The sequence below is a fragment of the Zonotrichia albicollis genome, chromosome 8 (genome assembly GCF_047830755.1).
Source record: "Zonotrichia albicollis isolate bZonAlb1 chromosome 8, bZonAlb1.hap1, whole genome shotgun sequence".
In the NCBI taxonomy this organism is placed as follows: Eukaryota; Metazoa; Chordata; class Aves; order Passeriformes; family Passerellidae; genus Zonotrichia; species Zonotrichia albicollis.
In genome coordinates, this window is record NC_133826.1 from 10,787,004 (window position 1) to 10,802,933 (window position 15,930).

The 15,930-nt window shown below is 43.2% G+C and overlaps 1 protein-coding gene across 15 annotated transcripts in view; it reads right to left on the bottom strand.

Moving 5' to 3' along the window:
* ST3GAL3 (ST3 beta-galactoside alpha-2,3-sialyltransferase 3) overlaps positions 1-15,930 on the bottom strand; it is a 180,772-nt gene that overhangs the window by 29,210 nt on the left and 135,632 nt on the right. For all 15 annotated transcript variants that reach the window (XR_012581286.1, XM_074545926.1, XM_074545929.1 and 12 more), the window contains one exon: positions 13,983-14,169. Coding sequence is in view for 14 of the 15 variants with exons in the window: in XM_074545926.1 (XP_074402027.1) it covers positions 13,983-14,169 (187 nt within the window). In the remaining variant the exon portion in view is untranslated. The remainder of the gene's footprint in view (positions 1-13,982; positions 14,170-15,930) is intronic.

Consider the following 15,930-nt stretch of genomic DNA (forward strand, 5'->3'; position numbering starts at 1 on the left):
CCAAGGCAGCCTCCCCCTGACCAAGTCTAAAATCAACTGGCTGTAATTTACCAGGTCACTCCCCTGTCAGTATGCTCCATCTGCCAACTGCCTCACAGCACCTAAAAGAACTCCTGGCAGGTTATAAAGGACACAAATTTAGTTTTTAATTATGTTGTTACTAATGGAGACAAAAGCACCTCAAAACATGGCACTACTAGAGCTTTTTTTCTCTTTGTAAAGCAACAGTATTTTCTTTGTTGATAGAGCTCAGCTAATAGCTCACTACATTGGCTAGAGATAAATTTCTTTAAGCTGGATAACCAAGTCAGAAACCACAAGAGAAAGGAAATCTATTCCAAGCAGCAGCTGCAAACTTTAAACACTGTGCCAGACATGTAACTTACACAGCACCCTGGCTGCACATGAAACTGGAAGCTGTCCTGTGCACAGATTCCAGCTCAGAAAGCAGCAACTCCAGTGGTGACAAAATCCACCTGGGACACGAGGGTGGCACTGCTGTGTCGCACACCAGTTTGCTGTAACTCAGCAATGCTCTCATTCCCATGGATGTCAGGAAGTTTCTACCCTGTTTACCTGCAAACATATATTGTGAATAAGCAGACAAGCATATTCAAACAGGCCTACTGAATTTCCAGCTCCATTTGACCTACATAACTGAGTGCCACAGTTAACCCAAATACAGACACGTGGGCCTCCTGTGTGGCTGCTCTAATACCAGCTGCTGTCTTCTGATTCACAGGATTAAACAGCACAAGGCCAAGACCAGCTATAAGGAGTCAGGAGAGCAAAGCTATTTTTATGACATGTTGTAAATGAAAAGGAATTCCTCTTAAAAAAAAGTATTCTCATGGTTTTATTCACGTAACTGAGAGCAAAACGTGGTTCATAGTTGTAAGATAACAAAATGCCGCCAAAAAAGAGATTATCCTGTGAAGAAAATAGAACTTGGAACATGTCAGAGGAGCTGCAGAAAAACTGAAGATTTTTCTGATGAATGCTGTTTCAGAAGTTGAAGCATAAGAGATGTCTCACATATGGCATGTCAGTAGATGTGTCTTCTCTGTACAAACAGGGTGATGGATAGACTGTCCCACAGACTCCTTTGTTCAAAATGCAACCTGGATTTTGAGCCAAAATTTGAAGAAATATTCCTGTTCTGAGATGTCTTAGGAAACATGCAAGTTTTTAGTGAAAGGAATGGATTTAGATTACTTAAGTTTGCTTTGTGGTTTTTTTGTCTGTGAATAATTATCCTTCAATGAAAAAATATCTAAAGTGGTAGAGTTTCAGAAAAATCCTGAGGAAGAATAGGCCCTAAATCATCATTATATACATTATCTAGGGTGTTTTATTCCATAAGGGACCACCTCCTTTACTTTGTTACTATTTTTATGACATAGTTTATTAAATGTCATACTCATATAACATTAAAAGGATACCCGGGCTGAAAGAGTCAGATCCATGTGTTAGTAATTGCTGAAGTAGGACTGTCTTGCAATTTCAGCTCAGGATTGCTGTTGAGAACACTGACTTTTCAATCTTTCCACAAGATTTTTCTTATATCACCATGTATCTAAGGGTTTTACAAACCATGCTTTCACATTTAGAGCATCTCTGCAATACTTTGTGTGTTTAACATCTCCTCAAGAGGAACCCTCAGTGTCTGTAACCAGGAGACCAATCTTCCTCCTCTCATTTCCTCTCTGCTCTCCACGTGTTCTGCAGCTCCTACAACTACTCATACAAGGCTGAATGCCTTACATTACAGAAATTAGTCCAAATCTCAGTCTTCCCTCTCCACTAGATAGACAGCTGTGCTCCAAGCAAGCCAGGATATAATTAAGCAATTAAGGATAACATCTGCACAGGAGAACTGAATTAACATTGAAAATGCAATGTTATTTTTTGCTTTTTTTAACTTCTGGCAGCTTGATTTCTATAATCATACAGCACTTTAAAAAGTCTTAAAGTGCCAGTGCTTTAGGAATTTCCTGCCAGTTATAAACCCTTCCTTTCTCCGCTGTCCTCATCACTCCTGTTCTTGCCCTGTCCCAGAGCAGCCACAGCTCCTTCCCATTGCCTAGATGGCAGGGAGGAGGAAAAGGGGTTCCTGAGAGCCCAGGAGATGTTCCCTGCACCCTGGTCTGCTGTCCTTGCCCCAGACTCTTTGTGGAGAAGTGACTGATGAGAAAATCCTACTTGGTTCTTTTATCCCTGGAGATATTTTATCCCAACTAACTGTGGGAGGACACCTGACAGGCAGGACAGGGCACCCACAGCAGGACTGAGAGCATCTAACAGCCCCCATGGAACATCAGACCGAGCTCTGGGATTTCACAGAACAGCAGCAGCCACACCAGGATGGAGAACTGGACAACCTCTGCAAAATAGGTGGGGAGATTTTTTTTTTCTAACAGGGATACAATTGTACATTTTCAGTAGCCTCATCTTGAGACAGCTGAGTAATTTCAGCTGGAATTTCCAGCTGCGCCAAACATGTGGCATGGAAAAGATCAGCTCAAAGATGCCAGTGTAAAAATGATAAAAATGATAAAGCATTTTCCCCATCACTTAGAAAATATGAGGTGATCCCAACTACAAGCCCAGCTACCTGCTCCACTTACAACCATATGCCTGCTCAGAAGAAAAAAATTGAAAAAAAATTTTAAAAAGCTGTCTTTGCAGGCTTGGGTGACAAAGCACAAGGGCATCCCAGGACATCCATCAGCAAGGTCTTTTTTGGGGAGCTGAACTGGTTCACGAGTTTGAATACAAACAGCAACTCATTAAACAACATATATTTAGACTAAATTCTTGGCACATTACAACAAAAAAAAGCTAAAGGATCACCACAGGAAGAATTATGGCCTAAAAGCCCTCGTTGCTTTCTGAAGTTATCTCAAAGTGAGACTCCAGGGAAATTTTTACATTGTTTTTACAGCAAGAGTACACAGAAAATCTGTCTTCTCCTATTTTGGCATCTTTGCTGAAATGAGAAGCCAAATCATTTGTATATTCACTGAGTGTTCATATAGAATATATACAAATTATTCAGTGTCCTCTAAGAGGAGAAGGCAGAAAGGTCAAAATAACAAGAAACTGGGAAGATGCCAGGAAGCTCCTGCCCTACTTTGTTTTCTAGACTTGCATTAATAATTAGTGTTTTACAGAAGAAGAGTTTTTAAGTAAGATTATTTAATATTCTTAAAAGATTAGAATTTAAATAAACCGTAATCCAAACAGAACATTTACATTTAAAGAGTTTTTTTTTCCAAATTGCAGAAGTGCTGATGGCTTGGGCCAGGCTCTGTATTTTCTGTCCTTGTCAGTTGTGGGCAAAGTTCATATAATCAAAAATGGTCAGAATACAAGAGATGGTCAAGATGAGAGGAACTTCCAAGTAGACCTACCAAGCTCTTGTGCACCCAACAATTTGGCCATTTTGCTCCAATTTTATGCCTCTGACTAAATAAACAAATAAAAATTAAGACACTAACAGTTTTACAATCCTGTATTAACTAAGAAGAGAAGAAACACCCTCAGACACATGGCATAAAATCACAACTGCAAGAATAGAAATACTACCAAAAAAAAGTCAGGTCTTTCCTGAATCCCTCTTGCTTACTGCCTTCACGTGGCTTGGTCTATTTTCACTTCTGCTGTCAGGACAAGTGTTGGCATTAAATAGCTGTGAGTGCTGAGGCAGGGGTGCTGCTCAGGCAGGAGGGGAAGGAGGTCAGGGATTCACACACAGGAGCATCCTGCTCTGCTGCAGAAAGAACTGCCATTCCTCTTGGGTAGAACCAGAAGCACCACACACAGCTGGAGCACAGGGGGAGAGATAAATTTAGGAAGATAAAAGCACACGGGGAGTTTAGCTACCTCTGTTTATTATAGCAGACTGAAGATAAAGGTCAACCCCCTGTCCTGGAGCCCTCGGTGCTTCGAGGCAGAGAAAATGTTACAATTGCTCAGACAGCTCTAACTATGCAAGTAATCCATGGAGCCTGCCAAGGAACACATGTGTTTCAGGCATAAATCGTCCAATCTATTCCTTTCTGAATTAACATCTGTCATCATGACACCACTCAAAATGACTGAAGACTGGATCATATTAACAACCACACATCTTGGATAAATATTTACTGTTCAGACTTTCTCCCCCCTCCTCACTTTAAATAAAAAATGCAGATAGCAAAATTCCTGGAGCCGTGAAAGGGGAGTCTCTTTTCGGCCACTGACAGAAAGCATGTGATTTTATTTTCAAAATCAAATCAGTGTTTTCCCCCTCCTCTGTGAGCCTTCATACCCCACACTGGTGAACTTACAGCATCCTGTGGTGTTGCAATGCTCTCCAAAGAGCTCTTCTGGGGGATTCTGTTATGCTGGAGGCTGCTCACCTCAGAGACTCCACAAAGCCTTCTCCCTCTGGATGCAGAAACAGATCTGGCTAATTGTGCCCCCCAAGAAGAGAAAAATTTGCTGTGACCTTTGCAGACAACTGGATAAAGCAAATAACTTACTTCCATGACAAGCTGTCAGGTGTATTACTGGCTTGCTACCCTGCTCCCCGTAGTCAACAAATGGGTCATAGAAAGTGAGGACAGGGGGTCCCAGAGTCACAGAAGAGGAGGGTGGGAAGGCAACACGAGTGCAGCCCTGTCCTTTGTACTCCTAGCACACAGAATTTTACCAGATACTGGATTAAGTCTGCATTATAGTAAAAAGATGTCAGCAGTCAGTGCTCCCTTCTGCAAGGATGTCATCTGACAATTGTAGGGACAGATTTCTAGGAAATTATATGTGTTAAGACTGATTTTATCTAGTTGAGCTTCTAGCCACCACATTCTGCTATTTCTTCTCAGCACGGCTTGAGAGGCTGAGAGAAACCCTGCTGAAATCCTTGTGGAGATTCTGCATAGCAGGGAGCAGTGCTCCTCCATCAGTAACTTCTCTCTCCAGTCCTTCACTCTCACACTGTTTGAGTGGAACTTGACCAAGATATCCAGTCTTGATTTCAAGAAATCAAGAGCAAATTTATCAAGCCTGTAGGGCAGATGTAGCAAAAATACTTATACTGATACAAATGTGCTGCCTTTTTTGGTCGTTTGCCTAGCTTCAGATACGCTTCTTCCTACAAAATTAAAAACTCTTGTGAGAAAAAATGTTCCCTCTAGGTAGAGAGAGAGACTACAAGTAAATCCCTCCAAAATCTCATGCATAAGCTAAATAAATTGAACTCCATAACTAAATAAATTGAACTCAAATCTCTCAGCCTAAGGGAGGCTTTGCAGACTTCAAATGATTCCTGTAGTGAAGTGTTAACACAGAACATCTTCATTCTACCAGCAGTTGCACCAATGGCCGACACCCTCTGGGTAATGTCTGAGTTACACTGCTGGCACTGTCCTGGCACTTCTCCCATGCGCTGGATTTGCTGCATGGAGGAACATCTGCTGCACATGTGGGCCATGCAACACCCTCATGGGCTGCACTGGTGGCTGAACGACAGACACACACCCTGCTGCTGGAGAGGCCAGCTGGAGGTGAGGCCATGCAAGCATCCAAGAGCACTGTGGTGCAAAAGAGAGCACAACACAAATCCACAGGCAAGCAGGCAGTTTTGTTAGCTCTGCTGTTAATGGAATTGTGTGTGTTTCATTAAGATCACCATCAGATTTGGAATTTCTTTCTTTACATTGGCTCAGCTGTCCCAATCAAGGCAGGCAAGCTGAGTCTACAGGCACTATGACCTTGAAATGCACCCACTGGGATTTGCATAAACTGGTGTCTGAATATTGCCAGAGCCTGCCAAAGTGAGTGCAACATGAGCACCCTCCCGGTGCCTTTTCAAGACATCTGCACTTGCTCTTCAGCTGGCCCTCACACTGACTTTTCAAGATGTGGAAAAATTGCAACTCTAAATTGCTCATCTTTTTTGACTTTGGTTGAGAAGGAAGGAATGATCAAATATCTAATGAGAGAGCAGCAGCTGTCAGTTGTATGGCCACAGACATCAGAAGAGATTAGATGGTGACAATATTAGGAAGAAATTGTCTCAGGCTAAATTAGGATGTGTAGGCAATCCCAGAAAGGATGTCCTGCTAGGGCAATGATACAGTCTTTTCAGGGCTAAATCTTGTTTGGGTCTCTTCATTTAAGAATGATGTACAGGAATAGAAACTAAAGAAATAAAAATCTGACTGGAGCTCTCTGGTTTTCACGTTACAGCTGGGATTACTGAGCCAGAAATGAAGATGATGCTGTCTTGGCAGATGTGGGATAAAGGTTCTTTAAGGACTGCTGATGCCTAGCATGGCTAAATGCTTCTCCTCCATTAATAAAAGTATAGGGCAAGGAAGACTTGTGTTAGGTAAAAGCAAGGAAAGCAAGGAACAAAAAAAAAGAAAAGACAAAACCCATGCATAGTGTGGAAAAGACTAGAAGGGCAGACACACCAACAATTTGCGTTTTAATTTTAAAGAAAAACTGTCTAAAAATTGAGTCATCAATGATGTCATTCCTACAAGTATAGACACTTTGCAAACTTTTGACACCTGGATTATTTTAATCCAGGAAATAGTGTGGTCATGGCTATTTTTTAATTTCTTCATCTGCCCCATGAGCTTAAGTGAATGGTTACAGACTGTAGATATTAATGGCTACCCAATCCAGGTGGACAAGTTTCATTGTCCAGGACACATCCACCTGGCACCATTGAATGCCATGAAGGCACATTGCAAAGGCACCAGAGCAGCCCCTGCCACCAGCTGATGCTTGGCAGGGCACTCAGACACACTGTGCATGCCTGGCTAGGAGCAGCTCTCAGCTATGCAGTGACCTGCCTAATCTCATCACGCTGCTGCAGGCAGGTATGTATGAAGGGCAGGCTCCAGCCTGCACCTCCCATACCAACAACCTTCCCTTGGGAATCTGGCCAGGATGTCTCCCCCAAGGCCCACACTGCAAACTGGGTCATTTGCCTGCTGAGGTTGCTGTATGGTCCTCACCACAGTGCTACCTGAAAGCTTGTTAAAATCACAAAATACACAACTAAACTTATCTCCTTGTCTTGGTCAACAGTGTTTTATATAGCACATCTGCATATTTTCCAGCCTCTCTTCTAACCATGACTAGAAGAAACTGGCTTACCTTCTCTCATAGGGCACCAGTGCTCATACTTCTCCTTAAATCTTCTGGAAATTGCTCTGACCGCCTAGGCCAGTCACAAAAAGGATTTTCTTTTTCATAAGCAAGTCCTCCATGGCTCTCTTGGGCCATTCCCACCAATGCCTCCAATGGTGAAACAGCTCCTGACCATGGCAGCACATCCCCCCAGGCAGTGTGGACTAGCCTTCTACAGAGCCAGAGATCAAAACCTTAAAACCCAAACAATGATGTCAAAACAACCATACCAGAAACACAAGCTAACTTCCAGCTACTCTCTGGCAAAGGAATATGGAATTCTCCACAGAATGGATCACAGAGACTCTCCCACCTCATCTTCTCAGTCAGAGATTTGGTAGGAGGCAGAAAAGTCTGCCTCATGTTTTCACTTTCTTACAAAGCATTTCTTGGGCTTCAACATTTAGTCATGGCTCAGTTGCCTTGACTGAGACACTGAATGATCCTGATGATGTGGTAGGGTATTCCCTGCTACAATTCCTCCTAGAATTTCCCCACACTCTGTGAGTAGAAATGGTTTTTAAACCATGTGCTAGGACCACAGGACAACCACTAATGAAAAGTCTTTCTTGCCTCTTCCTCACTGCAAGCCTCATCACGTCCCTTGAGCAGCCTGGCTGCCTTACTCACCAGCCATGCCTTCCTCAATTATACTTCTGAAGGGATTACTTATAAACAGCTATTTAGGTGAAAACTCAAATTTGTGAAAGAAATTAAACAACCCTTAAGATGACTTCTCAATTCAAAACCTTTTCTTGTTTATGATGGAGCAGCTTCTGTTCCCTTCCAGCTGAGTCCAAGGAGAGCAGGGGGACACAAGGCAATGCCCACCCTGGCACATCTCTAAGCAGAGGGGCTGAAGCTGTGTTTCAGCACAGGATGAGGCACCACAAACCTGTAACCAAGCTCTGCATTCACAATGCATTAAGAAAACTCTCAGTGGGTTTACAGCTCCACCAAACCAGAATGCTGTCCCAAGACTCATCCCCACATGTCTTTCTCACAATCCATGAAAAGACCCACTGTACACAAGACATTTAAAGCAACAAGCCCCTTGGAGGAGAAAAGGGAAAGAAAATATTTGTAATTCTAAAGCAAACTCTGGAGTGAATCTGCCAGTAGCAGTGACCACTCAATTTGTCACCAAAGGCAATGGACAGCATTGGAAAAAGCAGATTTTCCTTCCCTAATGCAGACCCAGAGAAATCACCTGCTCAAGTGCTGGGCTCAAGTTCCAAACAAGCTGAAAATACAGGCATGTGAATGAAGCTTTCCTTGGGATGGGACAGCAACAACAGATTCACAGCCTCACTGCTTTCCTGAAGATGACAGGAGGAGCATGATGGCTCCTCAGGTTTGTTTCAGGATGTAAACCAGCCCACAGGTAAGGCTGTTTCATAATCTGAGGAATCTACAGTGAACTGCAGGGCTGTGACATTCACAGGCTGTCCCAGCAAACATGCAGCATGACAAGGCCATTAACTGATGGAGGAAGAGGAGCTCTAAACAGAAGCTCAGCAGACAGCACAAGTGCTGGCAGCAGTCTGGCCTTGGCTGCAGCACAGCAACCCTCACTGATTGTGCAGGAAGGCATCATAGCACACATTCTACCACAACTAGGAGTGTGCTCTTGGGTTAATACAACAATGTAGCTCCCCAATAAAAAGTTAAATAAAACCGTCCACAAGGTCTCTGAAGTGTCACATGCTGTGACACAGGAGCAGGGGTCATTGTCATGCCCACTGCTGGAAGATGGTGGCTGCTGGGCACCACTGCTGTGTGCCAGTTGTCAGAGATGTCCCTGCACGGGACAGACAGCCCAGCCTGGCCTCACTCACAGGCAGGTGCTCACTTGCTCCTGTGACTTTCACTATCAAAGAGAACTTCTGGGTGCCACAGGCACTTTCTGCACAAGTGACTCCTCCTGGCAAAGGCTACAGAGACTCCCACTGGAATCATCCACAGGCTCATTAACACGAGCAGGAAGCTTGTGAGCTGCCAATTTCTAGTGGCACCTTTGCCCTCACTTGGCAGCTTCATTGCCATGTGCCAGATGTTCAGGGATGTGAGCAAGCCAGAGAACTCCCTCTAACTGACCAATGACAGCCAAGAAACCACCCTGGAACTGGCCTCAGTACCAGGCTGACATGGCTGCTTTGCATATCTGGAGCTTGTAAAGTCCTGTTTGTTTCAGGAAGCATCTACTCTCCATGCAGCAGAGAAACTTTCAGCTTTTGACCATTATTTTAAGAAGCGACATATGACCAAGCCTCTATCCCTCTGCAATTCCTCTCTTACTTTGTGTATTCAGAAAGAGTTTCTGTCACTGAAAGGCCCAGGCAGATGCCAGAGTACAAGCACTGGGAAGCAGTGGGGTGGGTTACAATATATATAGATCATGTCTCTTGGCAAAAATAACAGTCCAGGAGAAAGTTTAACTGTTCTGAGTGACTGTCCATGAGTAATCCCCCTCTGGTGATGCAGTGGCAGCAGCTGTTTCATCAGCAAAGGGGTGTCTGGATGTGTCACAGGCTCCTACAGCAGTGATTCCAAGTCAGCACAGCCAGACCAGCCACCACAGAGGCACGAACAGCTCACATCTGTGACCCTTCTGCAACAGCCATGAGTTCGTGGAACTGCAGGCTCTGGGACTCCAGCCCACTTCCTTTCCACTTGGACACTGACTTTTTAGGTCAGCCTGGTGCAATACTCCCCTCTGCTAACCATGCCACCTTTCTCCATCCCATACTACTTCTAGCTGCAACCAGTGCTATGATTTTCTCTTTTAGTTATTCCAGTGCTTGTCAAATGACGGAAATCAGGTTACCAGTGTTTTAGTCACTTGGATTCACTCACCCTTCCCCTTCTTAAAGGCAGGTCTACATTCTCTGGTGATATGCTAAGCTCTATCTTCCTACAAGACTTCAATCTGCAGTGCCAGCTCAGCCAGAACTCTGTGATGGAGACTACATTTGTTTTGCTGTTGACAGTGAATATTTAGCCAAACCTGTGCTTTCTACGTTAATGTTTTCTCTCAAGTTAATGTTTTCTCTCAAGTTTTTACTTGCCTCCAGATTTTTCTGGTTTAGTGTGAAATAAAAAGCAGTTGAGCTTTTACATTTCCTTATGTCCAAATTCCACTGCTCCTCCTTCTGGACACAGTGTCTCCCGGGGCACTTAAGGCACCAAACAAATATCAGGGAGGCTGTTGCACCAGAATGTATGTAACACATAAAATCCCCTGCCTCACTATTCTGCTAATGCTTCTGCATCACATTAATTCTTTTTCCTTAAAACATCTCCTGAAAATCCTCCTCTCTACACAGCACTTATCCCTTTCTCAGTATGCAAGTGCTGCCAAAAGACCAACACAACACAGAGCAAATCCCTCTCAGCTGCAGGGAGAATAAGCTAATCTGACCACTGACCCAGCAATAAATAGCCACTTGCCTTTCATTTACTCTTTCTCCACTCAGCTCCCTTTGAATTCACTTACTCAAGAGAGGACTAAGCAAGGATCCCAGTACCTGGTCAAGCAAGTCCAAGCTGCTCCAGGTGCCTGAAGGAATTCAGAAGGTCTCATTACCCATCTGTGACTGTACCATGGACAGATGCAGTTGCCACCAACAGTCACAGACAAAGGAAACACCAGAGGATAGAGATCAGCCCATTTTTTCGAGGAATGCATCAACTTCCACAGCTGTTCTGTTCTTCAGCAGAATGCTTCCATTTTCCTTCTCTCCATCCTGAGGCCAGAGTCCTGACTGTAACCACTGGTTTGCAGTGTGTCTGCACGAAGTCTTGCAGATGCACATGTCAGATAAGGAATAAGCAGTAGTGGCATACAGAGCTCTCAGGTCATGCAAGTGCCTCAACATAAATCCAGGAAAGGAAGAAACTCCCCTTTCTCTGGAAAATCAGCTAGAGAGAAACAAACTCTTGACACACAGAGAGCATTTGTCATTTTGAACCTACCACACACTGATGAAAATACCAACACTCACTACCAGAACAAACAGACGCCTACGTGCTACTCCCATAGCACTGCTCATCCTCCATTGGGTCATTCCTAAGAGACAGCACTTTCTGCATTGGTTTCCTCCAGAAAATGCAGCTGTGTGAGCCACCTGCCTGCAGCTAAAGCCAGTGACAGCAAGACCTCAGCCTCAAGTAGAGAGAAATCAGATGAGAACACCAGAGAGCACAAGACAGATGTTTTCCAGCCACCTGGGCTGCATCCTAAAGTACTTGATGAACTGGCTCAGCAGTCTCAAGAACTGGCATTGATTCCCTTTGGGGTATCAAAACCCAAAAAAAGGTAGGGGGATTGAAAAATGGACAGAAGTAGTGCCTAGACTTAATAAGGCAAAAAAGGGAAGAGAGTTGAATAATGATTTCAATTCCCAGAATAGCAGGATTAATTATTTGTAAGCACCTGGAAAAAAAAAACCAACAACAAAACAGACTGAGTAGCAGCCCAGGTGGATTTGTCAAGACAGAATTATTTTTTAAAAAATTCTTTATACAGACAAATTATCTCAGGGGAGAAGTAAGACACGAACTGGAATTCAGTAAAACTTCTGACAGATCACTTTCACAAACACGCCAAAAGCATTATTGATGATACAAGCGTGATACAAGTTCAGAAGTGGCCAAAAAACTATCCAGGAGGCTCAGTGGGCTCACTCTAGGAATGGAAGGATGTTAATACCTTGGGGTCTGCCTAGGAACCAACATTGTTTAGTGTTTTCATTATCAACCTGGATGATGAAGTGAAAAGTATGTTTATTAAATCGCAGAGGACATGAATCTGGAAAGAATGGCACGTATGCTGGGAAGTCTGTCAAAGGAACTTGGCAAACTGGAGGAGTGTTCTGGAAGGAAGGATCGGGAGGGACAAGTGCACAGTGCTGCTCTCTGGCACGAGGAGCCAACAGAACCAGCACAGGGTGTGGAGTGGGGGAAGTGGCTGCTCTCCAATTCTTCCTGAGACCTGGAGTCTGCAGGAACCCAACACTCACCTTCAGTTCCATGCCATTGTGGAAAAGGCCACAGAAACAGTGGATGCATAAAGAATGAGAACTGTGAAGTTAATGAATTATCTGTTTGCTCCTCCTTTTTGCTGTAGTCTGTACATTTTGGGGCACTGCTCTTTAAGAAAAAGATGAATTAGCTACAAACATTCAAAAGAGCATCAGGAATTAAGAGATCTGGAAAACATCACCCAAAAAAAACTGAAAAAACCTCAGAGTGTTTACTCTGAAGAATTGAAGGATAAGGAGCCAATCAGAAGAACACTGAAGTAAAGCACAAAGCTGAAGCTCTTTCTGCTCTCTGCCAATCTGGGCACTGATGCACACAGCTAAGAGAACTGCAATCACTCTCCCCAGTCTAGCAGGTTTTAACAGACTATTTTCTGCACCTTTCCAAGAGCAGGACATACCACACAAGAATCTACTGATGATGACTTGACTGCAAGCATCAGGGAAAAATTAAATTTGTTTTGAAGCAAACCAACCTATCCTTTGAGCTTCAAGCCAAACACTAGGAGTCCCTGCAACTGCATTTGGGTTGCAGGGCACTGACACTGCCAGGCTTTCCCTTTCCCTGAATGAGGAACAAGAGCCTGACATAAAGCAAAGAAAATTACTTTTGACTCAATTATTCATGTTACGAAAGCCCACTTGTGCTTGCCCAGAGGTTGACAGGTAACTTCATCTGTCTGGTAGCAAGAAAATAATTGCAAGTTGGTGCCAGTGTTAGACAAGAGCAAAGTATGAGCCCTTAAGGTCCTCTGTGTAACAACTGTATACAATGATATTCCCAGACCGTTTAGTTATGTATGTGGTGAGCTGCCAACCTCCTCTCTCTGTCTCTAAACACACAATATAATATGCCATGCCCTGAATGCTAATCCAGTTGTCTTCTTATTTGCTGAAAAGTCATTAAGCAACATTTGAAAACAGATACATATATGTATATATAAAAGATTTGTAAAACAAGAAATATACGCATTATTTATTTGGGATTTCCTGACAGACAAATTATCCATTGAATGAGAAGTCATTGATCATAACCTGATTCTGTTCTGGGTAGATAAATTAAAGAGAGCAACCCTGACTATTAACAGGTCCATGGTGCCTCAGAAGTGCACTCATGCAAATGAGGGGGTAAAATTTTTACATGGGGAAGGCAGTGTATCCACCATTTCAGTGTTTTAAAACGAGACTTGATACTGTTGTTCTGGATGATACTTTGACCAAACACAAATCATGAATCTCAGTAACTGAGCAAAATATAATGGCTTGTGCAATTCAGGAAGTCACATTTAGTCTGATTGTAGCCTTTTCAACAAGTTGTGCCGCTGCTGTCTCCTCCTCCCCTCCTGTGATATCACATCCTTGTTCCCAAACTCCCATTTCTTCCCTTTCCCATTGCTCTCTTCCTTCCTCTGCTCTCAAATCCTGAGTCCATAAAATCCAGGCAAAAGCTGGTCCTTTTAAATACTCTTTAAGGTAACTAAAAATTAATTTAATTGTTCATAGTACACACTAACCATCTTGAATAGCAAGCCTTGTCTGTGATGCAACACAGGCTACAGAGAGATGTCTTTTTAAAACATATTTAATTAAAGCTAAAGTCCTTGTACGTAAAGTAAGTCTTCACTTAAATGCAGCAGGACATAGAGTGGAACTCTCCTCAGACCAAAATGTGGCAGATATGATGGTGACACAATGTCTGCCCATCATTACTAATTAGGTGACCTTCACAGTGTCAGCTGACAGCGTTCTTACCACTTTCTCCTTGTAAACAATGTATTTCAGCCACTTGAAATCCTGCCATTTGAATCCTGCCAGGACAAACAGGGAATCCTTCTCGTACTGCTCCATTTTCTGGATTGCACCTTCGGGATATGTGATCCGGAGTGTTGTCTTGCCACCCACATCCTTTTCAAAGCCCTTCACAGGAGCCGAGTTCAGCCTGCAGGGCAACCAGAGAGGAGACACTGTCACAGATTCCCACTCAGACTCCCACTTGCACTCCTGTGTGCTGGTGACACAGCAACCACTGCTGGGCAGGAGCTCCCTGCAGCAGCTGCTACAGTAGCAAACTTTAATTCTTGCAGTTCTTCATCACAAACACTCATGGAGGTTTGTACCAAGCGACGACAGCTTAATTAGAAGTTACATAAATTCTATCATTGAATATAATGCAAACCATTTCTGCATATCAACTCCTGTGATCTAAATAGGGTTGGAGGCTTTGGAAAAGGAAAGTGAAGAATATTGTTCTTGCACATTTAGAGTAACAAACTAAGCATTAATATTTTAACGGCCCATTGCTCCTTTGATGTGTTAGTTGGGTTCTGCAAAGCTGTGCTGAAAGAGATTATGAAGCTCCTCATCAGTTTAAACAAACTAAAACTGGTCTCATTTTCCAACCCCAGCCCAGAGCTTACACCACTCACCTGCAGGGAGGCTGCACAGGGAAATAAGCCACTAATAATTCTCGAAAAAAAAAATCCCATAGGATCAATCTGCACCTCTTTAATTCCCCAAACTGGTCCATCAGGAGGGTGAGCTGCCTTGCAATGCCAGCACAAAGGAAGAGGCTGGGCTGGGGCAAGGCTCAGCACCACTGCAGTCTCACGGACTCCAAGGAGTTTCTGCAGTGGAAGTGCATCCCACTCTGAAAACACTCAAGCAGTCACACAGCTTTGCTCTTGGGGACACTGATTTGTAAGGAGATGCTATATATTTAGCTATGCTTTTGTTAAAACACTCCTTAGGAACAAAGTTTTTTCCCTTGAAAAAGCAAACTGCTTTGGCATGAATAGCCACGATGAAATGACATAAAAGTTTTCAGAATTTCTATTCAAGACTAAAAACCCAAAGCTGAGGAATTTTCACGTAACTTGGAATACAAATCTTGCTGACATCAAACAGCAGCCTCTGATGGAACAGGATTGCCTGTCTGAATTATTGCAGCATTCCTGAATTTGGCGTTGTTCAATATACTACAAATTTTGCCATGTAGGAATGTTGGATTTGTCTTTTGTAACCTGGATAAGCATTTTACATCGGAAAACTTTAGTAGAATAAAAATCTCTATACAATCTGAAAATCATATGCAAAATCTAGAGAAATACATTCTTAAGCATTTTTAGCAAAAATACTTATTTTATCATCAGGAATAAAATATTAAAGGCAAACAATTTAAGAATCAGCATCACCACAATGAATACAGCAGATGAAGTCTTTTCCCATGGTTTATAAACTCTTTGTAGCCTGACTTTGAGGAACTAGACCTGAGTACAATGCTTCCAGCCAGCCTGATCCCTTGCTCTTTCCTCTGTTGCTGATGGCACATTCATACACCACTCACTTTTTCTGTGGGGAGTATTTAAACTTTAAGGTGTTGTGTCTCTTTGGGGCAGATGACCTTATACAGAGCAAAAGAATGCAGCTCTAAAGGTAACAGAGTACTACCAATATTCTGCAAAGAAAGCAAGTTTTACATATTTTCATCTGTTTTCTTTAGGATGAGGAGGTGTCTGCAGTTGTTTCAAATGTCACTGTGCCACTCTTTGGCAGGGTTTTTCCCATCCCCAGCTGCTGGGTTCACTGTTTTGCTGCTTACTTTGCTAATACTCTCAAAACTTGGGAGCCCTACTTAGTATCTAGACAGGAAATAACCCAAACCATTTCCCCCAAGGGAAATGAACTCAGGTGTCCAGCAAAG